The sequence below is a fragment of the Hemibagrus wyckioides genome, linkage group LG28 (genome assembly GCF_019097595.1).
Source record: "Hemibagrus wyckioides isolate EC202008001 linkage group LG28, SWU_Hwy_1.0, whole genome shotgun sequence".
Classification (NCBI taxonomy): domain Eukaryota; kingdom Metazoa; phylum Chordata; class Actinopteri; order Siluriformes; family Bagridae; genus Hemibagrus; species Hemibagrus wyckioides.
Window position 1 is genome coordinate 12987024 of NC_080737.1, and position 23296 is coordinate 13010319.

Consider the following 23296-nt stretch of genomic DNA (forward strand, 5'->3'; position numbering starts at 1 on the left):
AACTTACTTAACATAAAAAGATCTTTAGTTTTTCCAGAAAGTAAGGGTCTTTTGTGCCTTTTTGGTGAGACGGAAGGTTTCAAGGTGCCGGGAAAGATCAGCCGATATGTTGACATGCAGAATCTCAAAGTTAAAGACAAGCTCTACCTCAGTCCCATCAATAGAGGTAGGGATGGCGCCTCAGTACAACCTCATCCACAATCAGTTTTTCGATATACAGGGTATTAAGGTCAAGGCACACCATGTTATTATGAACCTCTTCCTTGTCATCATCTCTGTTGGTGCCATCTCAAACGGTGTTCGTTGTGTTGTTAAAAGATTATGTAAACATTACAAGCATTTAAAGACTGGCTATTCTGAACACATACTTTTTTTACTATGGAGTTATAAATTAAGGTGCGCCCACCTATAAGGATGTTCTAAAGAAAATGGAGATAAAACAAGAGCAAAAAAAAAACCAAGCAAGCAAAGAAACAAAATCTAAAAACGTGAGTTGAACACGTTCACTCAGGATGAATTACATGCAAAAAGTCTTTTAATTACATGTAAATAATTTCAAGGCAACTCAAGAAAATGCAAAGAAGCACACCTATAGACACACACAGCTATAATAACAATGGAATGGCAGGTCTAGACATCGGTTTGTAATTGAATGTCAATTTGCACAACAGTTTCAGATAAGTTCTATAATCATTATTACTGCATACTTTAATGGAAACACTGTACTGACATTTCCTTTTATTATTCGAAGCTTGTGTTGAATAGAATCAGAATGAAAAAGGAAAATAAATTCTGTGAAACATACCAGAAGATAAAGATCCTGGTTCTTGAGGGACTTCCTGGGTTCTGGAAAGCTGTAATCTTTTTATTATAATGATGACAAATCACAAACCATCATTATAAAAGTAATGATATTTATTTTGCAGTAAGTCATCAGCTTATGTAAAGCTTATAAAAAAACGTCAACTGCGATCAAACATCAGGGTTTTTTTTATTTATTTATCCGTTCTGTGTGCAGAAAGTTATCAAATAGAACAAATATTTGGTTAAAATACATATTATACACCGATCAGGCATAACATTATGAGCACAAGTGAATAACACTGATTGTCTCCTCATCATGGCACCTGTTAGTGGGTGGGATATATTAGAGGCAGCAAGTGAACATTTTGTCCTCAAAGTTGATGTGTTAGAAGCAGGAAAAATGGACAAGCGTAAGGATTTGAGTGAGTTTGACAAGGACGAAATTGTGATGGCTAGACGACTGGATCAGAGCATCTCCAAAACTGCAGCTCTTGTGGGGTGTTCCCGGTCTGCGGTGGTCAGTATCTATCAAAAGTGGTCCAAGGAAGGAACAGTGGTGAACCGGTGACAGGCTCAATGATGCACGTGGGGAGCGAAGGCTGGCCCGTGTGATCCGATCCAACAGACGAGCTACTGTTGCTCAGACTGCTGAAGAAGTTAATGCTGGTTCTGATAGAAAGGTGTCAGAATACACAGTGCATGATGGGTCAGGGCTGTTTTAACCGCAAAAGGTTGACCAACACAATATTAGGCAGGTGGTCATAATGTTATACACCAGGTCAGTCTATATTATTGTACACATTCCAAATAATAACTCTGATATAGTTTCTTGCTGTGCATTCAAAAGGAGGGCTAGATTAAACTGAGACTATAATAATAAAAGACTACAAAAGTTAAAAATAAGTAGTAATAATTCACTCCTGTAAGCCAAGAAAAAAAAGTAATAACAAATCAAAATAAAACAAAAGTAATGATAAAAAAACCTTCTACAATTCATGGGTTCCCTTCGAAATGGTGATAATAATCTAATAACCAAATATTTTTGTGTTATTGTTGAGAAATATAAGTATATAATTAATGTATTCAATCAAAAAAGCTTTAAATTTAGGAGCAAAATGTAATCCGATTTATAAGTATGTGACACTCTGAATAATAAATTCATCTCTACTTTCTAAATTTCATTTTATTTTATATTAGTTTATTTTATGTTATTTGATTTAGACATTTATCATGCAAGCTTCCAGCTGTTCTCCTTAATTATGCAATTTATACTGCTTGAATTAAAAAAAAAAGTAAGTAAACAAGTAAATAAATAAACAAACGAACAAATAAATAAATAAGATTCTATAAATCTAACAAAAATTAATAAAGACATAAAGAGTGTGCTTGAATTTCCAGTAAACAACACATTATCTAACTAAGTTGAAATCTTTTATTTATAGTCAACTCTTTATTTAGATTCAATGTTTTTTTAATTTAAGTTGATTTGATTTTTTTTTTTAATCGCTTCTGTTTATTTCTAGTTACCTTGTGTATTATTTACAACCAACTTTTTATTTTTAATTTTTTTTTATGTTAAATTGCTTCTGTTTATTCAAAGTTGATGAGTTCTATTTGACGTCTTGTGGTCTTTATTTTTAAAGTCGTCTATTTAAATTCATTTCATCTTTTTCATTTTCTTTATTTTAACGTTGTCTCTAGTTATTAAATGCTGTCATGTTCTATTTTGTTGCTGGTTTGTTTCAAAAAGCCCATATCCCAAAACACAGTAACCAAGAACAGGCCAAGATCAATCACAGAGATATCAGCTTATATAAAAGGAAGGGCAAATCCAAAAGAGTGTTCAGTGAATCAGGTGACAACAAAAACACACAATGTACAAATTGCTGTTTATTTCACTAGCACTGGGGTTGGCAGTAAAGTACTGGAGAATTCACAGTAAACATAAAACATATTTACAGTAAAGTAAATTGTAATATCTCAATGTTGTATAAAATAACACATAACATCCTGCCCGAGGGTATTGCACCAGTTTTCCAACACAACAACACTTCAGCTAGCGTGCACTGATTTAACTACTTCATGCTAGGTGTGTGAGTTATTGTAGCTTAGTGGTTAAGGTTTTAAGTCTTAGCTCAGATGATCACATTTTCAATTCCTAGCACCGTGTTTTGAGCAAAACCCTGCAGTTCCTTTGTGTGCTGCATCAAGCAAAGGTACTGAGTTATGTATTGTATTATATCATGTATATTACAGTGCCATACTGTAAATGTTTGCTCAAGTCAAATGGTAGCTCAAGTGAATAAGGCTCAAGGTTTTTGATTGGCAGATTGGGTTTCAAGCCCAAGCACTGCCAAGCTGTTGGGCCCTTGATCAAGCCCCCTAACAACACCCCCTCCTCCCAGGGGCACTGCATCATGGCTGCCCCTGTGCTATGGCCCCAACCCTCCAGAAATGGAATATGTTCACTGTGCAGTAATGTATATGTGACAAATAAAGGCTACTTAAAAACTTAACTTAGTGACCTGACCTCTTGAGTCATGTGGTAAGTCAGATGTAAAGTTTCTGTATGGGTTTAATAATGAAACAAAATGGAGTTTCATGTAGTTTCAGTATTTACAGTGATGAGCAATATCCAAGAGCCAAAGGTGAATCCAAAAGAAGAAGAGGCCAGGGAAGGACCATATGCAAAATAACAATACAAATCAATGGGATTCAAATAACAGTGTCCATGTACTTTATATACTGTGGTTAAAGGAAATGAGTGTGACATCTCCATTAGAGTTCAGTGGACGGTGCCCTCTGGTGGTGGATGTGGCTTCTACTCTTATTTAGAGTCGATTGTAAATAAAAAGAAGTAAATTTTATGAACAAAGTCTATTTAAAGACCTGCACAGAGCCGTAAACTCAACCCCACTGACTGCGCCCCAGGTCTCCTCACCCAACATCAGTACCTGACCACATAAATCATGTGGTTAATCATCTGTAATGGTCCAATAATGCACGAAAACAGTTCACGTAATTCCAGTACTCCTCAATATCTGTTAAAAAATAATTATTCAGTTACTTTAGTTTTTCTTATTTATTATTTCACAAATTAAAAATGACTTTTGACACTGTGTGTAAAAATACAAACAAAAATGCATTTATAGTTTCTTGGACAGAGGGTCAATCCATCAGCGCAAACACACCCATTCATACACTACGGACAATTTTTTAGAGATGCCAATCGACCTACAACGCATGCCTCTGGACGGGGGAGGAAACCAATGTACCCAGAGGAAACTTCTAAAATCTAGGGAAAATCTTCAAACTCCATGGATGAAATGAACCCCTGACCCTGGAAGGTCAAGGAAAACATGTTAACCACTAAGACCTGGCTTAGAAAAGGGCCTCCCTTTTGAGTTATATCTTATAAAAGCTTACAAAGTCTGCAGATTTGAAGTGAATATGTGCAGTGGAAGTGTTTTAAAGAAACAAATAACAAAATCAAAGGTATATTTCAGTTCACTGTTAATTATACTGATGGGAATAAGGCATCTATATATGGTGTATTATTTCTGGAAAGTTTCCATATTCGTAGAACCGTGTCTCTAGGTAGAATGGGTTGGAGCAAACATCTCTTCATTGGCCATGCAGACTTTCATACTGTTATTTCAATTACTCCAGGTGCTAAAAACCTTTAGGTTATGAGAACAACGTAGACAAAGTATATGTAGACCCCATGACTGGGTCAGTGAAAGCTTCCGATTCAGAAGTGAAAAGATCTTCACATTTCGCATTTACATTATATGATTAAAACCGTTTTTGACAACTAATCAGATAATCATCCATCCATTTCATGAAAAGGAGCGCTCTAGTCTCTGGAGATGCCCTGATATGTGCCTCTTTCGACAAACACTGTGAAACTGGTCATCTGTTCAGGGGTGTGTGGTAGATTAGTGGTTAAGGTGTTGGACTACTGATTGGAAGGTTATGAGTTTGAATCCCAGGTCCACCAAGCTGCCACTGCTGGACCCTTGTGCAAGGCTCTTAACCCTCAGTTGTATAAAATGTGATAAGTCACTCTGGATAAGGATGTCTGCCAAATGCGGGAAATGTTCAAGATTCAAGAAGGTTTATTGTCATTTCATCCACATATAGCTGACGCAGTAATGAAACACTGGCAGCAATGAAACAACGTTTCTCCAGGACCTGGTGCTACATAAACATACAACAAGAAAGTTCAACACAAAACACCACCACAGAGCTGGGACAGAAGTTTGTCTTAGCCACGTAAAGTGCACAGTGTGCATCTAGGTGCAAACAGAGCATAGACAAGACAGTGCAAAAGACAACACAAAAGAACACAGGACACTTAGTGCCGAAAGGAAAGAAAAGAACATGTGTGATGGAATGTAAGTGAAATAAAATAAGATGAAGTGAAATGATGTAAAAAAAAAAAAAGTATTGTGCAAAAATACACAGCAGCGGTTGAGGTAGTGCAAATAGAAATAAACATAAATATGACTATAGCAGCGGATGACAGGTAGAGGTAGTGCAATAACTAATGAACAATATAAATTGTGTGTGCGTGTCCACACAGTCGAGAGAGAGTGTGTGTGTATCTGTGTGTGAGAGAGACAGAGAGTTGATATACAGTTCAGTCCTGAGTGAGAGTGTGTGTGTGTGTGTGTGTGTGAGAGAGAGAGTGTAGAACAGTTCAGTCCTGGGTGTTGAGGAGCCTGATGGCTTGAGGAAAGAAACTGTTACACAGTCTGGTTGTGAGGGCCCGAATGCTCCGGTACCTCTTTCCAGATGGCAGGAGGGTGAAGAGTGTGTGTGAGGGGTGTGTGGGGTCAGCCACAATGCTGTTAGCTTTGTAAAAGATGGTTTGACATAAATAGCCTCCTTAATTCATTTTCTCTATCCAAATTGTGTACTTTATTGTCTTCAGTAAGTAAATAATTGGTCCAAATAGACCACAGGAACCATTTCTGATTAATGAGAGATGGCAAGTCAGCAAACACGAAAAATTAAACATTGTACTAGTTCAGACTTTGTGAATTTCCCTTTGGGATGAATAAAGTATCTATCTATCTATCTATCTATCTATCTATCTATCTATCTATCTATCTATCTATCTATCTATCTATCTATCTATCTATCTATCTATCTATCTATCTATCTATCTATCTATCTATCTAAATAAGGTTAAGCTACTATTCAAAGTGGCTTTGGAATGCCTCTTAACCTTTTTCACACTTTACTGTATAATAAATTTTAAAATAGTTTTATTTCTATTAAGGTTATTTTTGTGCATGAGTTCTTCTGGCAGTATTGACAAATTACCATATGATTGCTGCCTGTAGTAATGATTAACACAAAGTGTTTGGTTTTGTAAGGCCCTTGTTGTCATTTTTGGTGCCTGTTGGAATAGCCACTCCATAATTCATCGTATTAAACATTTTTTATGTCAGTGGTAACGAACAATGAGCAATAAGCAACGCAGGAGCTACCTTATATGGCGAAGTGTCTGGAAAAACCCAAGACATATGCCTCCAGTAAACATTGTGTGAGGATCTTTAGTAAATATTATTTCAACCACAGCAACACATAATCCCAGGCAAACTCTTGTATGTTAGAGAGGGTGTCAGAACACAAGTCCAGCATCATCACATTTACAATCCATTGCAGTGAGGAGTGTATTGACTTGAAATTTGTCACGTCAGGAAACAGGGACAAACTGGACAGATAACCGGACTGCTGAGCTATGATAATCTGCAACAAGCCATCTCTAAAGCATGGGAAAGGTCTGCAACAACATCCTGGACTTACTTCTAATGATACCCTGATATACATATACTGTCCACTTTATTAGGAACACCTGCTTATTTATGCAGTTATTCTATCAGCCGATCATGTGACAGGGGCACCATGCATACAATCATGCAGATACAGGTCAAGAGTGTCAGATAATGTTTACAGCAAACATGAGAATAACATTGCATAAATGTGATCTCTGTGCAACTTTTTGGATGAACTGCTGATTTTCGCACACAGCAGTCTCTAAATTTTAAACAGAATGGTGCAAAAAATAAAACATTGAGTGAGTGACAGTTCTGTAGGTGGAAAATCCTTCCCGGCAGCTCGAACCAATCTGTCACTTTTCTCTGGCGTGTCTGAGCATGTCACTCTCTCAGTGTTTTTGTTATCTACAACATTCTGTGTAGACTCTGGATAAAGATGTGTGTGAAAATCCCAGAAAACAAATCTACACCCAGGTATCAGTGATAATCTCATGATATGATCTCTGTGACTTTAACCACTGCATGGTTGTCGGTGCGAATTTTGGTGTAACTTTTTTTTTGATAAACTGCTAACAGTCTCTAAAGTTTACACAGAATGGTGAGTGACAGTTCTGTAAGTGAAAACACCTTTAAAGGTTAAGAGCGAAAATGGTTCACATTGCCAGTAAGGATGCTCAAACAATCACAGTTATATAAAGCCGAAGCCTTGTTTAATCATCAGCTGTTCAGTTCGGGTGAGTCTGTGCTCATGACAGCCTCGGATTCCTGTTCACGGCTGAACGGAGTGGAACCTGATGTAATCTTCTAGTGTTGTAGCTCATCCACCTGAGTGTTTAATGTTCAGTGCATGCTGAGATGCTTTTCTGCTCACTATGGCTACACTATGGCTCACTATACTACAGAGCAATTATTAGAGCTTGAAGCAATCAGGCAGATTTTCTCTGACGTGTCTTGGCATGTCACTTTCTCAGTGTTTTTGTTGTCTACACCATTCTAGATAAAGATGTGTGTGAAAATCCCAGAATACTCAAAAACATCTCTACACCCAGGTATCAGCGATAATCTCCTGATATCATAGATGTAAACCACACAGTCTAGATTCGTCCACCACCAACAGAGCTGCTAATGCCTCACATAATATGTCTCTTCTTAAACTTTGTCATTTTATTTTAAATCTGTGTAATTCTCTGAATAATAAAGAGAAGAATAAACCGGTTTAAAATACTGTTATTAAGACAATGCAGGCACCACACTACAAGCTCCTCACCCACATCTGCTTTGACAGGTTGGGCAGGTTTTGTGTATTTCCGGTTGTGGGGTTGGTTAAAGGTTCCCAAAGACCATCTATTCTGAACCTTTTATGAAGGGGAAACCATGTGAGATCTATATACTGTAGATGTTTTCAAGTGCAAGGAACAGCATGTGAATAGGTGGATGTTTGCCACAAGATGGCGCCAGCGACTCATAATTTCGCACTTGTTAAGCAAGAAGGCCCAGCATGCAGTCGTGCTTCACTTTGGCCCAAAGGTGTTGGGATGAAGTCAGGTTCCACTCTAACCCTGGCATGCTGTGTCTTCATATAGCTGGCTTTTGTGCACAGGAGCATTGTCATGCTGGAACAGATTTGACCCTCTTAGTTCCAGTGAAGAGAAATCTTAGTGCTTCTGTATACAAAGAAATTCTAGACAATTCTTTGCTTCTGACTCTTTGGAGTAAGTTCACATATGGATCTGATGTTCAGGTGTCCACATACTTTTGGTCATAGCGTGTATATGTTTTCCTTGTAGAAACTTTGAGTTTGATTCACTTGTTTGACTCATTCCAACTGGTTAAGCTGGTTCACCTCGTCCCATTAAAGCTTACACACCACCATACTAGACCTATAAAATGACTGAAATAGATCATAAGGATCATTTAGTCATTATTAAGGCTAAAAGTCATTACCCCAAAAAGAATGAATTCCCATTAGGATAGGTTAATTTAGTTAGTGTTAACTGTTTAAATTATGAAAATTAAATTGGCCGTTGTTCATCAAGAAAGTTCAAGATGATCAAGACAATAGAAAGCTTGTGCTAGTGACTTCATGTCTATCATCCACATCAAAAATGAAATATTTTTCTATTACAGTACACTATATTGTTGAAAGTTTTGGGACACCCCTCCAAATCATTGAATTCTGGTGTTGTTTTTCAGGGGTTGGGCTTGGACCCTTAGTTCTAGTAAAAGGAACTCTTAATGCTTCAGCGTACCAAGACATTTTGGACAATTTTATGCTCCTAACTTTGTGGGAACAGTTTGAGGATGACCCCTTCCTGTTCCAACATGACTGCACACCAGTGCACAAAGCAAGGTCCATAAAGACATGGGTGAGTGAGTTTGGTGTGGAGGACTGGCTTGCATAGAGTCCTGACCTCAACCTGATAGAGCACCTTTGGGATGAATTAGAGCGGAGACTGCAAGCCAGACCTTCTCGTCCAACATCAGTGCCTGACCTCACAAATGCACTTTTAGACGGAATGGTCAAAAATTCCCATAAACACACTCCTAAACCTTGTGGAAAGCTTTCCCAGAAGATTTGAAGTTGTTATAGCTGCAAAGGCCGGGCCAACTCCATATTACACTCATGTGCATGTAAAGGCAGATGTCCCAAAACTTTTGGCAATATAGTGTATATTAATTTATTGTTACTAAACTGTGTAGTTCTTTGTGCAATGATAAATATTGCTAATGCTGACGTATATCCTAGTAAGGTGTTGGGCTTGCACAAGTGATCAGAAGTTTCCTGTAGATATTCCATCAGTTGGTAATTTGTGATGATGGTGTTTGAGAATGCTAACATCAAACTCCAAAATGTTTCAATAAAAGTGTTCACTTGGATTGAGATCAGATGATAGCATATGATTTACACTATTTTCATAGTATGTGATCACACCTTTTATGAAAGTTTACATGGTGATGCTGCCATCCTGGAGGAGACCACTCCCATCAGGGTAGAAATGCTTTACCGTAAGTATAACTTTATAATTATTTATCCCCTTTAAAGTGACGTGTGGTCCAAAATCATGTCAACAAATACCTTCCAAAACATCACAAACCCGCACATTCCTTCCTTCCTTTAGTCACTCGTCTGCACCTTATTAAAAAATTTCTTTTGAGAGGAACCGATTCTTTGAACCGACTCACTCGATTCCCTACACTCCAAACAGGAGTCGGTTCCCAAAAACAGTCCCGGCGGTTTAATAGTAGCTTTTCCATTATGACAGTTCATTTAGGGGGGCAGTTTCGAAGCTCCTCGTCCGCGTGTTGTGATTGGTCGAGAGACACGTCTGTTTTCAAAACCCCGTCGCGCGCACCTTGTGATTGGCTGGCAGAGTGTTAGTAGTAGACGAAAGCGAGAGGAACTGTCAGTAGTTGGAGTGGAACAGCAGATCTCGCGCAGTGAACGAGTTTTTAAAGTAGATTTCCTTCATTCTACCCGGGGTGACCGGACCGAGGCTGGGCTTTCCACAAACGGATTTAAACAGTACAACCTTTCACATGGGGAGCTAAAGTGGGCGCTGTATACAGAATGTTAGTTTTTCCGCTGTTTAAGTTACTCCTGCTCGCGTGCACGACTGGCTGGTCTCGTGCACTCCGCCCGCACGGCAGAAGCGTCGCGAGGCACGCGCGTGCCGTGTCGGATAACCAGCTGGAGGTGTCCGGTACCACAACCAGTCCGAACCATTTACCTGAGGAGAAGTTGACCTCACCTCCATTCCCCATAACTCCAGAGGACATGACCAGAAACGACATGGTGACAGTCGCTCCTTCACCCAAAACAATGGCTCCAACGCTGCAGAACTCGACAAAGCTAAACATTTCCATAACAACTACTGTCACATCTCTTACACCGAGTTCAGCAATAAACACAGCGGCTACCACGGATTTTACCACCACAAGCACCATCACACCAGACCTGACCACCGAAAAAGGTAACTTTTTTTTTACCAAGATTAAAGTGCACATGGTTTATTTGGATGTAGGTGTTTACTAATAAATCTGTGTTTATCAGTAACTGCAGCCACAGAGCATCAGCTTCCAGCCTTGAACCAGTCCTTGGTTCTTCCACCATGACCTGAAAGCACATCTCATAAAAAACTAATCATATTTAGCTCCAGATGTGCACACACTGATCATCAGAAATTGTACAGCAGTTATAAAGCCACTATTCAGCACTACACATGAATGTAAATCCACCATGTATGATCTACACCAAAGGGCATGTCCTGGAGATGGTGTGAGCCAACGAAATCTACACAATGCACAGGATGCAAGGAATTTTCTTTATGTTCCCCATTCAGATCTGTTCCTGCGTCAAACCACGTCCTGACATGTTCCACGTCGAAAGTGGCAGAATCCGACGTGCTTTGTTTTGTTTGTCCTGGGAATAATTAATGACTAAAAGTGAAAGAGCGTACAAAACTTCCATGGCCTTTTGTTATCAGACACACCTTTTATGTGCCCTCGCCGGTGACCGAGGTGTTTCGGGAAATGAAACTCCACGTTTGTCCAGTAGATCAGGCTCAGAAACCGCCTTCACAATTATGAAGATGAGGCGTATTCTGCAGTAGAGCTTTCCAGGAGACACCTGAAGTGCATCTTAGGATTACTTTTCCGTATGAAGATGGTGGGGAAAGCCAGCTGTTTGTAATCCAATATCTGAACACTGACGCTCCTGGTATTTGTGATCATGGGGCTTGAACATCATTCACCTTTACAGTTTCACGTCAATCACTCATTCGGAAAGTCATTGCACGCCATCCTTTTGTATTTCCGGGGCTAGCGACCGTTGCTCATCATGTTTTTACATGTTTGTTGTTGATATTAGGTGTCACGCCTTTAGAGAGTAAACCTGATTGGCAGTAGCTCTAGGAGTAATGATTGTTCCAGATATTAAAGCCAGATTAAACATGGCCTTGTTTAATAAAATTAGTTCATTAAACTCCTACTTTAAATGAACGGACTTAATGAAAAGAGATTTGGTTTGCTCCACTTACTGACACTAAAGCTCTTGATTAAAAAATAAAACCTCCCCAAGCTGAAGGCATGTTCGGTCTTGCACTAAGGAATACATTTCCATTGAATTTGCATGTCTTTTATTCGGCAGACACTTTTATCCAAATCCAGAGCGACAAATGAGGCAGAATGCAACCCAAGCATAAAAGCAGCAGACAATGACCCAATGATCAAGAAAATTTCATGAACGAGTGTAGAAACTGAAAGGGTCAGTGTAAGTGCTAGTAAGCGTTTAAGCTACACCTGATACAGTTATGAGGTTTGGAAAAAGAGGAAATGATACAAAACAGACAGGATCACGGCTATAAAGGTGCCCTTGAGAGCGCAGGGTCTTAAGTTCACAAATCTGATTGGTCAGAAGGTGTTGCTTGTTGTTGTTGTTGTTGTTGTTGTTGTTGTTGTTTTGGCTGCTTCCTGTTTGGGGTCGCTACTGCAAATCATTTGGTCCTCATGGCACACCGGATGCCCTTCCTGATGCAACTGTCCCATTTAATCCGGGCTTGGGACCGGCACTGAGAGTTAACTCTTCAGCACCCTGCCCGGGAATCGAACCCGGCTGGACCACCAGGAGGCTAGTCAGAAGGCGCTGATTAATTTTCTGTAAAAGCAGCTCTGACACTAGTTCAGCTGCGAGGCAAATCACAGGTTTATATGGACTCATCTAAAAGTGTGTTATTTCTTACAGTTAACCTATAGATATATAACCTATATCTTTCATTTCCCAGTTCATTTAATCTGATGCTATAACATAAGGCGAAAGAAAACCAATTACAAAGAGGCGATATGGAATGTCACCTGACGTAGTGCTTACTTGCATCAGTACTACCATTAGCTGTTTTATTACTTTTTAGTCCAGATTATATATGTTATCTATTCAGTTTGGATCTGCCTCTTGTAAACATTCCTCCTTTAAATAGCCCACTGTAGAGTTCCTCATTTGAGAATGGACAATTGGATACCATCACAGTTGATTCATCATTTGGTCCTCTACAGAGATGCCAGCGATCTGATTGGGTGGCCATTAGAGAGATGTATTCCAGTTGTGAATACCTGGGTCCTGGATGAGTTGTTGTACTGCTTCCTGATCAATCTTCCAAATCGAGAGCTGTAGCGGTCCATGAAGGCTGCATAGATCATTACCTGGTCATCAGTCATTACCTCGAGTCTCCTGGTCAACCTTGATGATCACGATAATGAGATGACGTCAGTGTTTTCTGAGAAATTTATCGATCAGTGTCCTCTCAGTCCTTAAGGTACGATATGCAGAAATTTCTTGTAATGTCTTTATTTCTGCTCGAGTTCTGTTTGACTTTTCTGTTCCTGGGCCAAGCCAAACCGGAAACTTCAGTGAACTGACTCCACAATGGGAAAAGCAAACAAAGTGTTTTTTTTTTTTTTTTTTTTAACGCAACACCGTTAATGGACTTGAATGGAACCGAATCGGTGTACACACAGCTTTTTATAAGAATTGTTTATTTACTCCTCTCACTAGTGGAACATACACATTTCTGTGCCATAAATAGGATAACACGATACAAACCTTGACCTTAAGGCGTATGTAATACTTTATACTGTCCAAATCTTGTTGGCCAGAGGGAGACATCTTTCAAGATGTGAACGCTGTAGTGCGTGTATGGAACAATAATGAGATATAACTCTGTCAAGATCACATGAAGGTGCCTTTCAGTCATAGACTTTCAGTGATGTGGCAAAAGGATGGAAGGAAAATTGCAAAATCAAGCTTCTTATATTGAGCAGTGTTTTTAGGTTAGTTTTTCGACAGCATTATTATTATTATTATTATTATTATGAGCAATGTGCGTCCATTATAACTTCCGCCAAGTCCTCTCTTGTGTCCTTTGGATGCAAGGTCAGTGTTAAGCTGTTTCTTCAGCAGGCTGTCCCTGTGACAAACTGGAAATTGTCCTCTCTTCGATCTTCCCCACTGTCTACTTCCCTCTCTATCACACTTCCCTCTTTAGTCTCCCAGTCCTGCTGCTCTCTCTCCTGCCGCGATCGCACCGATTTTATAATAGATGAATCATTTAGGGTTCTTGTGACCAAATGGGTCAATAAAGACAAAAGAGGAAGTCGGCTGCTTTCTGCTATTTGGAAAGACCTTGCAGAAAGGTCCTCATGTTCAGGGATGGACAGGACCACTGTTTTATTATCGTCACTTCCCACTCACGATACGTTGCGTTCAAAACATCTGGAAAAAGAAGAGAGAAAATCTCGCTGCACTGAAGACATAAAAATTAGTGGAAAAGACAACACTTGCCAAAGAACACACAAAATGGGTTTGGCAGGGTACGGAAAGAAGAGAGCAGCAGAACAGCAACGTGATGGAAAGATGTGGAATTGTAAGATCCATTCATCTTTACTCAACGCTTTATTCCATTCAAGCTTTCCGTTAATCAGAACAAAAACAAACAAAAACAGTTTGCTTGTTTGTCTGTTCACACCCTGTCCATGTTTACATACAGACCTATAACTGTACATATATCCGGATGTACTGTTGGAACACATGACTATATCATAATCTATTCAACAAAAACATTTCCAGCATTCTTTTATTTGCATCTCATCTTTATTAATAACCTACTTCAGCCGAAAATTTTTTTTTTTTTTGCAATATTCATTTTTATATCATTTGCATAAATTGCTTTGGATGGAAACTATATAACGACAAAACAAAAACAAACTGAACCCACATCCTTCATGAAATGGTCCCAACATTGACTCCCAGCACGGTGTAATGTATCTAGATGTATCTATGGTCTGTAATAGATGATTATGGTAGGTTCCAGTTGCAGTGTGCTGGCTTCAGACTTGGCTTCTCACCAAGATGAACAGTAAAGACCGGCATCTCACAGACTTCGGTGTCTTCTTTCTCTCTCTTTTCACTCTACTATGTCTGTTTTTTTCCCCTCTCTGAAATCCTCTTTTCTCATGAAAGAAAGAAAACATCACTTGCTACCCTGAATATTTTTCAAGAGCTGTTTAGATTTGTTGCAAGTTTCTAATTCTATTGTTTCTTAAAAATAACACCGAGTGGTGCAGTTTGGGATTGATGTGTGAATAGAAAATGGCCGCATGCCAGAAACTCCCTCAGCGAAAGTCAGCAATTCTCCGCATCTTTCAATTAATGTCGACATTTTCAGCCTTGTCCGCTAAAGACAGGCTGGAAGAAGCCTCCCTCCTCCTGAGCATTTCAGAGCAACATTAACCTGGAAAAGGTAAAGAGTCCATTATTAGTCTGTGGGAAAGCTGTTGTGCTTTTTCTTCACCGTGAAGCACTCCAGGAAACACGCTCGTCTCCTACAGAAAGCAAAAACCAGCCCAAACTAGCCAAATTTAAAATGGTTAAATTGTTTTGTCAGAGAAGTGATGCTTCTGGGATTTTTAGCTGAGCTATTTAGGTGATGACCTGCAAATGATAAAATGGCCACTCGCACCCTATGCGGTGGTGGTGGCTCAAGCTCTGGGTCGTTGACCGGAAGATCAGGGGTTTGAGCCCCAGCATGGCCAAGTTGCCACTGTTGGGCACTTGAACAAGGCCCCCAACCCAGGGGCGCTGCATCATGGCTGACCCTGCGCTCTGACCCCAACCCACAAGGCTGTGAAGAAAGAATTTCACTGTGCTGTAATAAAGGCTATTAGTATAGCTAGCGGTTATATATAATAAAAAAAAGGTATTAAATGTATGCATGATATATTTAGTGTGACAGCCATGCATATATGTATGAAGATTCTCTGGGATTTATACAGCAGTGGATTATCCAACGTGAATCATTAATAATTACAATAGACGTTCTCTTGCAACATTACTCAACATCTTACTCGATCTCCACATTTGCTGCTTGAGTACGAGGTTCTGTAACGCATGTATTAGTGATGTAAGGTGATTTTTGCGGCTTCGTCTGTAAGTGCTCCCTCCAATTTAACCTGCACTGTAAATCTCCTGTGTATTCTGTGGATCATTCTCTCAAAGAGAAAGAAAGTCTCAAATTCTGAACACAGCAGGAGCCCCGGTGTGAAATAGTCGCTTAAAAGCAGAGACACCGCTTTCTCTTGCTTCAGCACTTTAGGGAATTTGTTTTGAGCCGCTTCCATATATAGAGCAACGGACACATTGCTGGGGAGAAAGCACAGAGTGAAAGAGCCGAAATTGCTGAATGCTTTAACCATTAATCATACATGCAGGTTTTAGGCTGCCAAAACATTGCAAAGTATCTGACAGCAAACATGATGGTATATTATTATCATTCACTTCAAGATTTTCCACAATTCTTTCACCTCATCCTACTTTTTTTTTTTTTAAACCGTCATCCATATTCATGGTGGTCTTCTGCACTATTACACCATGGACTCCGTGCAATCAAGCAATAAGCTCAATGTTGGGTTTCTTTTATTATAAATGATGGTTTCCCTGGTGGCCCTTTGGCACAGCGAGTAGTGCTGATGTCTCATGGCTCCAGGGTCCGATCCTTGGTGGGGCATTCTAATGGGTTTCTGGTTCTCCGGTTTCCTTCCACCTCCTGAGGATTAGTTATGCTAAAATTGCCCCTAGGTGAGACCTTGTTTGTGTGTGTGTGTGTCGCATGGTGTCTGGAACTGGACTGGCATCCCATCCAGGGTGTGCTCATCTAGATCCTGCATCACTCCCAACTCTCCTGGGATAGATCCAATTTGGCAGGCTGACCAAGATGAAGCGGTTACCGAAAATAAATAAATGAACAATCAATTCCAAAGAAAAGCAAATGAGATAGTAATGGATTTTTATTTACAGGCCCGTAAACCGTTTCTGCTAAATGAACTAGATGGCACGATATTGCAGAATTAGCACGTCCTCTTGTGCTTTATCCTGTCACATCCTCTTATTCAGTAACCCAATTTCTTTCATACACATGATATTACACAGTGAGACCATTATAGACTTGCCAACACTAAACAACAACAACAAAAATAATTTAAAAAGACTTGCTAGAGCATTTGGATATGGATTAATACAACCGCATGTAATTGTTTTTCTGGGAATCATGCCTGTATGCTGTGGCTGTGCGAGTTTAAGAGTCGAACCCCACCCATTTATTTATTCTTTTCTCCCACTCTCATGATATAATATCAATACTGATTGACATCTCGCTTTTTTTACATGGTGCCTGTATATGAATCCAGTCCAATTTAATAATGCACAGATGTTTGAGGCGCATAAGTGCTCTCCTCCTAGCCTCCGTTTCCCTCTGTGCTCATTACCCAGCTCTCAGGTAGAAATCCAGACTGGCGAGGTAAACGGCCGGGCAGAACCGATCAGAGAGACAAAAATAGACGCTCAAATATAATAATGGCTCTGACGCCAGACACGTCTATTTCAGAGTTAGTTCGAGGGCGATGAATTTCTGATTTCTGAAGTATCAGGTGTGGAAAGCAGAATTTCCATCAGCATATGAAGCCAGCACGCATCGGTGAATATTCAGCCCATATGCTGTTCAAACATCAGACTGGCGTTTGTGCCCGACGGCGTTTAGAGTATCATCTGCCATATGGAGTTGTTTCTTTAGCTGGTTTCGTTTCTTTTCTTTCTGGAAAGCTAGTGGCAATGCAGGTTGACAGGATGCCACATAGCCTGACAGAATCACACACCGCCACTGTATTATCAGCCTCTAACAGTCTTATGTAACAGCGTCAAAGCGAATAATAATCCACAAATACACATTATAGTTTTGTTCGGTCATGTAATAGACACAATAGTTTGCAGATATAATGAAAGAAAACTTCAGATACAGTATAAAAAAAACGTTTATATTAAAACACTTCTCACCATTTTCCAGCCATGTCGTATTAAAGACGTAGCGTAGAGACGGGAAATGTCGGGCTTTCAAAATGCAAAGCTGCTATACGACACACGTCAGCCATTTGATTGAGCTAGTTAATGATCCAAGACATGAAGTATGGTTGGCGTTAATGGCAGTTTTTGTCCCTCTTGCCCTTAAAATAATTATTTAAACCCACTGCGAATTGAATCATAATATAAATCATGGTGCACAATTTAAGATCACATTGAGTATCGGTACTGTATGAAGGCACTTATGTGTCATTTTTCTCACTTAAAGAGCTGCAGCCTTGTTATTAGGGAGGGTTGTAAAAGTATACATACTAAAGCGCTGCAAGTACTGGCAAGCCCGGAAGGTCTGACGTCTGATGCAAGACGTATCAGTTAGTGAGAACTCTACTCTGTGCTTCTGCATATTGATTTTCTTATTTTTATTTTTTTGGCGCTTGCAGTTTACCCTTTTAAAAATCGCAATGAGCCATTTAATCACCCAGAGCTGAGTAAACAGCCTTAAAAGACAAGCGTTTCTATCATTCCAGCTATAAGGAGAGTAGGGAAGGGTGTAATTATATTATGAACTGTGCAGTCAGGAGCTGCTTGCTGGCAGCAGCAATCATGTAGCCGGAAGGTGGATTCTGCAGTAACACACAGTAAATATTAAGAAATAAAGAAGTTGTCTTATATAAACATATCAGTTTTACGGTTCATTTTCTGCTTTATATCTAGAAAGTGTTTTTAATGTGAAATGTCACTATTCCGAGATCTGTCTCTTTCTTGGCAGGCAGTAGGAAAGTGTACAGATGTTGACTGCTGATGGCCCCGCTCCACATGTGTAGGGCTCCGGCAGGGCTTTCATCAATCCGAGCAGGTGTCCAACTCCCTTCTGTGCGTAATCTGACAGTGTTGAGCTCTCCTGCAGCGGGACAGGTGACAAGTGCGAGACGAACAGAATCTCTAGCAGAGGATGTCTCCCAGTGCTTTATGTGTAGCTGTCATTAATCTTGCGGACCCTAGAAACGTTAGAGCTCGTCTGCGAAGCATGCACTTCAACTGTTCACTTCAGAGCCATAACCATTTGGTAAACAGCCTATAGGACACGCAGGTGTAGATCAACTCAAAATACCAACCACGATATTTACTCAGCGCCTCGTTTCCGCTCCCGTGCCAGATGCCCAGTTGGTTGGAGGCTCAGATGTCTTCATTTCCTCTGTTAGCTGTGTGGCTCAGTAACAGATACTCACCAAGGGACTTGCGTTCAGGTGAAGGCTGTACATCATTTCCTCCCCCTCATCTCCATCCTTGGAGGCTGCAGTATTCTCTGCAGATTCTGATAATTAGGTTTAAGTGAAAAATGGCACAAAAAACAACTGGAAAATGAGGATTCGACGATGTTCAGTGTGTTTACATGGCACTGGAGGGGAACTAATGAGCTGAATTAGAAGTGATCATGTTAAATATTTCACTGCAAACCTTTTCATGCTTGTAAATGTTACCCCAGATTCCACTCTGAATGTTTAAGTATTCACTACCCGCTCAAATTTACATGGATGTGTCCCAGTTTGGTTATTTGCCAGTTTCAGCCCACCAGCCAGCTCTCCCCCTCTAGGCCTAAAGTGATTTGAACCCTCACGTAGGCAGTCACCAGCAGAGATCTTTACAAATCACATGGCAGTGGAGAGGAAAACTGCCCAGAGGAAATCACTATCTACCCTCTGCCACATACGTGAGCTCACAGACACCCATGACTGGCTAGTGTCTCTGTAATTGACAGATGATTCGGGATTCAGACTCTGAATCTCTTGATTATAAGGCGAATGCTTTTATGTTATTCCAATAATTATGATTCTTAAGGCTGTAAAATATCAGGAAATCAGTAGATCTTTAATTAGGGGGTCAATTTTGAGGAGTTAAATTATATTTATAAACATGACAATGTATGCTCGCGGGATAAAAAATGTCATTTATTAATGTTTTTAATTTAAAAAAATATTTATGAGCCCTAGGCTATGACTGACATTGAAGTGTCCAGGATTCATCATTTTTACCAGTATCCCTTTTTTTTTTTAGGCATTATGTACAAAAACATACAAAAAAAGGCCACGTCCCTCCAGTTGAACCAGGTGGATAGTATTATTACAGCGCAATGGTGTGCGTCTCTCAGCTTTCCCCATTGTGTAATCTTATCTTTAGCAAGGTCACCTCCAGTCCACAAGCACATCGGTCCCTCCGTCTTCCAGTGGGAACCGTACTCGCCGTGAGCTCTTTTCTAAATATATCCCCGCTCTCCATTTCTCTCTCCCTCCATCAAAGATCCTGAGCATATAGCATAAATTATATCAGTGACGGTTTAGTGTAAAAGAGCATCACAGCAGAAAAGTGTCAGCCTCCGTGCATGCCGCTTGATTTGTGCGTTGCGCAATAAAACCGTGCTAGCAGGCATTCACCGTTTTATAATGATGAATTATGCGGCAAAATCAGCAGCAGGCTCTCGTCTCTGGAGGGCCGTTTCACTCACGTGTTTTACTTTCTGACCTCCCAGCCAAGCACAACAATCCGGCGTAGGCAGTTTCCGAAAACCATTCCAACACAGTTCTGCCTGCCAGTGGCTTTCTTTCAGCATGTGTGCACCGAGTCCCTTGCTTCGCCCTCTCACTTTCTCTTTTTCTCTCACTCTCTCCCTCTCTCTCTCTCTCTCTCTCTCTCTCTCTCTCTCTCTCTCTCTCTCTCTCTCTCCCCCCTTCATTTCTTAGCTCATGTTGACTTCCCATAATAATCTTCTCCAGGAGATACCACCTGGCTAATCTTCGGGGAAAAAAATATCTTGCTGCAGCATTTTTTCCTCATCATGACCACACAGTTCACAGCCAGCAGTCCGCCACTGTAGTGTAACTGCATCTGAGAGGCAGATGAGAGATAAGCAAGCTAGAATATCAGAGTATTTCCATTATACTTTACTATCCTGAAGGTATCACACGGTGTCACTATCTTTAGTGAATCTGACTGCCTGCTTATTCTCAGCCTCGGGGATAAGGAATAGCTTGCACGACAGTTTCGTCCTGCAGGATCCCTGTCTAAATGCACACCTCCGATCTCCCGACCCTGTGAACCTGGCAAGCATGTATCTGTTTAGAATACATTATCTGTTCATTCCACATAATATTGGATTGCATCCTCATATTATGCGGTATATTATTACACTTGGAGCGCGATAATTAATCACACCGAGTGTTTCCGTAGTGATGATTAATTGCACCGTCTCAAATTTTATGACCCCGACAAAATGCTGCTGAGCAAACAGTTATTTATTTATCTATTATTTATACGCGACAGCCAGTATAAGACCTCTCACCGTGACATTATAACACACAGAGCATATGTGTTAATGAGCATGCATATGATGATGTGTAACTGATAAGCGAGTTAACGTGTTTGTTGAACAAAGTGCAAGAGGGATGCACGCTAGGCTAGACTGAAACACAGGACTGAATACAGGTTCCACTGCTCTGATCAGTCAACAAAATAAACCGCTTCATAGTTTAACGAGGCTTGTTCAATTTAGGCATGCTCAAATTAGTAATGAGGTAGAACTGATTTACAAAAATGGGTTAAACATTTGGGTTAAAAATGCAGTAAAAAAACGTACATGGGTAACAGTGCATTTTTAATATATTTCTGATCTACTGATCACTCAACCCAGATTTGACACAGCCTTTGGTTTTCATCAGGATGGGAGGAAAGGGGCGGGGCTTGCACTGTGCCAGTTAATATCAGAGCTGCCAATCATTCCAGATTCACATGCTGATTGGGTCATCTACTGTATTTTTTGTAAAATTGTGTTTCCATACAATAAGCAAAAAGGTGTGTGTGTGTGTGTGTGTGTGTGAGAGAGATCAGGAAGACTCGTATTTGACTTGTTCAGTACTCAAATGTTATACACATCTATGCAATACAGTGGAATGCTGCAATAAGTTTACCATCCTACCCTGTTAGTCAAACGTTTTATTGTTTGTTTATTTATTTATTTATAAATGATGGTCAACTCGTACACCGCAAATATTTTCGTACACAGAGAGTCAAATCGACTCGAAAATTCGAATCGAATACCAAAAATTCGAGCACAGGGGTGGTCGAGGACCGAGGTACCACTGTACTTGGCTAATGTTTGGTAAGTGGAACAAACATTGATGGCTTTCTCCATTGACTCTGTGTCAGAGCATCTGTCAAGCTGAAAAATCTTTCGGAGAAAAGAAGTAGCAGGCAATAGATTATAGTGAAACACGGAAGAGGGGAAGGGCTTCCAGGGGGTATTAGTTAATATTGGAGAGTTAAACCACGACTGTCAGTCATTCCAGATTAATGTTGTTGGAGCCCATCTGCTCTTTTTTTTTTTTTTTTTTTTTTATTGAGTAGAGAATCACGCAGTGTAAAAAGGTTGGCAAGCTAATTTGTCTCATTGATTATATAAAATGGTTAGCATGACAGGGATAGAATAGGTTTTTCAATTAGAAAAAAAAAAACGGTCAGAAAGAGAGCGGACAGTTTGTCTGTAGTTCCGGGTCACCGGTATCATGCTTATTCCAGCGCATGAGTTCAGAATTCCGAGCACACGGTTTGAAACAATATGTTACCCTTCATGTTTTTTAATGAGTACAATTCTGCTTTCTGCTCCATGTCAACGTGCCTTAGGAGATATAAGCCCTGGACAGCAACAAAATGCCCCACCAACAGAGAATAGTCATTAACATTTGATGACATTCTTAGCGCTTCTCTTTGCTTGACAGAATATTTCTTTCCCACATTAGCACAGAGGGTTTTCTTTCTTTTTAAATAGATGAGGTGTGGTGCCCTGCTGCTAGTCACTGCACACCATGTGGTTGAGACTATTGCACTTCCTGCAGGCAGTCACAGGAAATGGACAACACAGCAAAATGGCATAATATCCTCCCAGTGTTACTTTTATGCATTCAGAGTTTCCACAACTGTCTTTAAATGCTAGAAGGCTGAAATGTTGTTCCTGTTAGTTATTTGCGAAGGAGGGGAACTTTGTGTTTCACATCTCGTTGTGCAAGTGTGAACAATATCTCTAGAATCCCCAGAAAATCAGAAAACCATCGCCTTGGTCTGTACCCACTTAAGCCTCAGATTCCTGCTCTTGCCCGACAGGCATGAAACCTGATGTGATCTGCTGCTGCTGTTGCTCATCCACCTCAAGGTTTGTCGTGTTGTGTGTTCTGAGATGCTTTTCTGATTACCGAGTGGATATTTGAGTTACCGTAGACTTTCCGTCAGCTGGAATTAGTCTGTCTGGTCTCGCCCATCATCAAAATGAAACTGCCGCTCACATTTGCGCAACCATACGGTCAGAATTCTACAGAAAGAAACAGCTTCACACCAGCCATCGCCATCAGCCATGCCACCATCAAGGTCACCGCTGTTTGATAGTGTAGTAATATGTCTCTCATTCTGTTTTGAGAGAATTTCTGTATCATCGTCACACAGGTGTTTATCAGCGTTCAGTCTCTACAATACCCAGCATGCATCCTCACTGCTATTACTTAAGGACTTGTGAGTAAGAATGACTTGCTCGACACGGCGGAAAACAGCGCATAATGAAACGAGACAGTTTGTTTTGTTTATTATGTGTAAGATGGAGCATCCCTGCAGAGTGCAGTGTGATAAATGTGAAGAAAACAAAGATGGTTTTAATGACTATATATATAATATACTAGGCATAACATTATGACCACCTGCCTAATATTGTGTTTGTCCCCATTTTGCTGCCAAAACAGCCCTGACCCGTCATACGCTGTGTATT

At 40.2% G+C, this 23296-nt stretch overlaps 1 protein-coding gene across 2 annotated transcripts in view; it reads left to right on the top strand.

Annotated features, from left to right (window-relative positions):
• Window positions 1-9980: 9980 nt before the first annotated feature.
• The window catches only part of si:dkey-220k22.1 (multiple epidermal growth factor-like domains protein 9), an 83174-nt gene continuing 69858 nt past the window's right edge, over window positions 9981-23296 (top strand). Inside the window, exon 1 of one of the 2 annotated variants that reach the window (XM_058383435.1) lies at window positions 9981-10564. In XM_058383435.1, the coding sequence (XP_058239418.1) occupies window positions 10162-10564 (403 nt within the window). In that variant the 5' untranslated portion in view covers window positions 9981-10161. The remainder of the gene's footprint in view (window positions 10565-23296) is intronic. The other variant, XM_058383434.1, reaches the window with a different exon arrangement.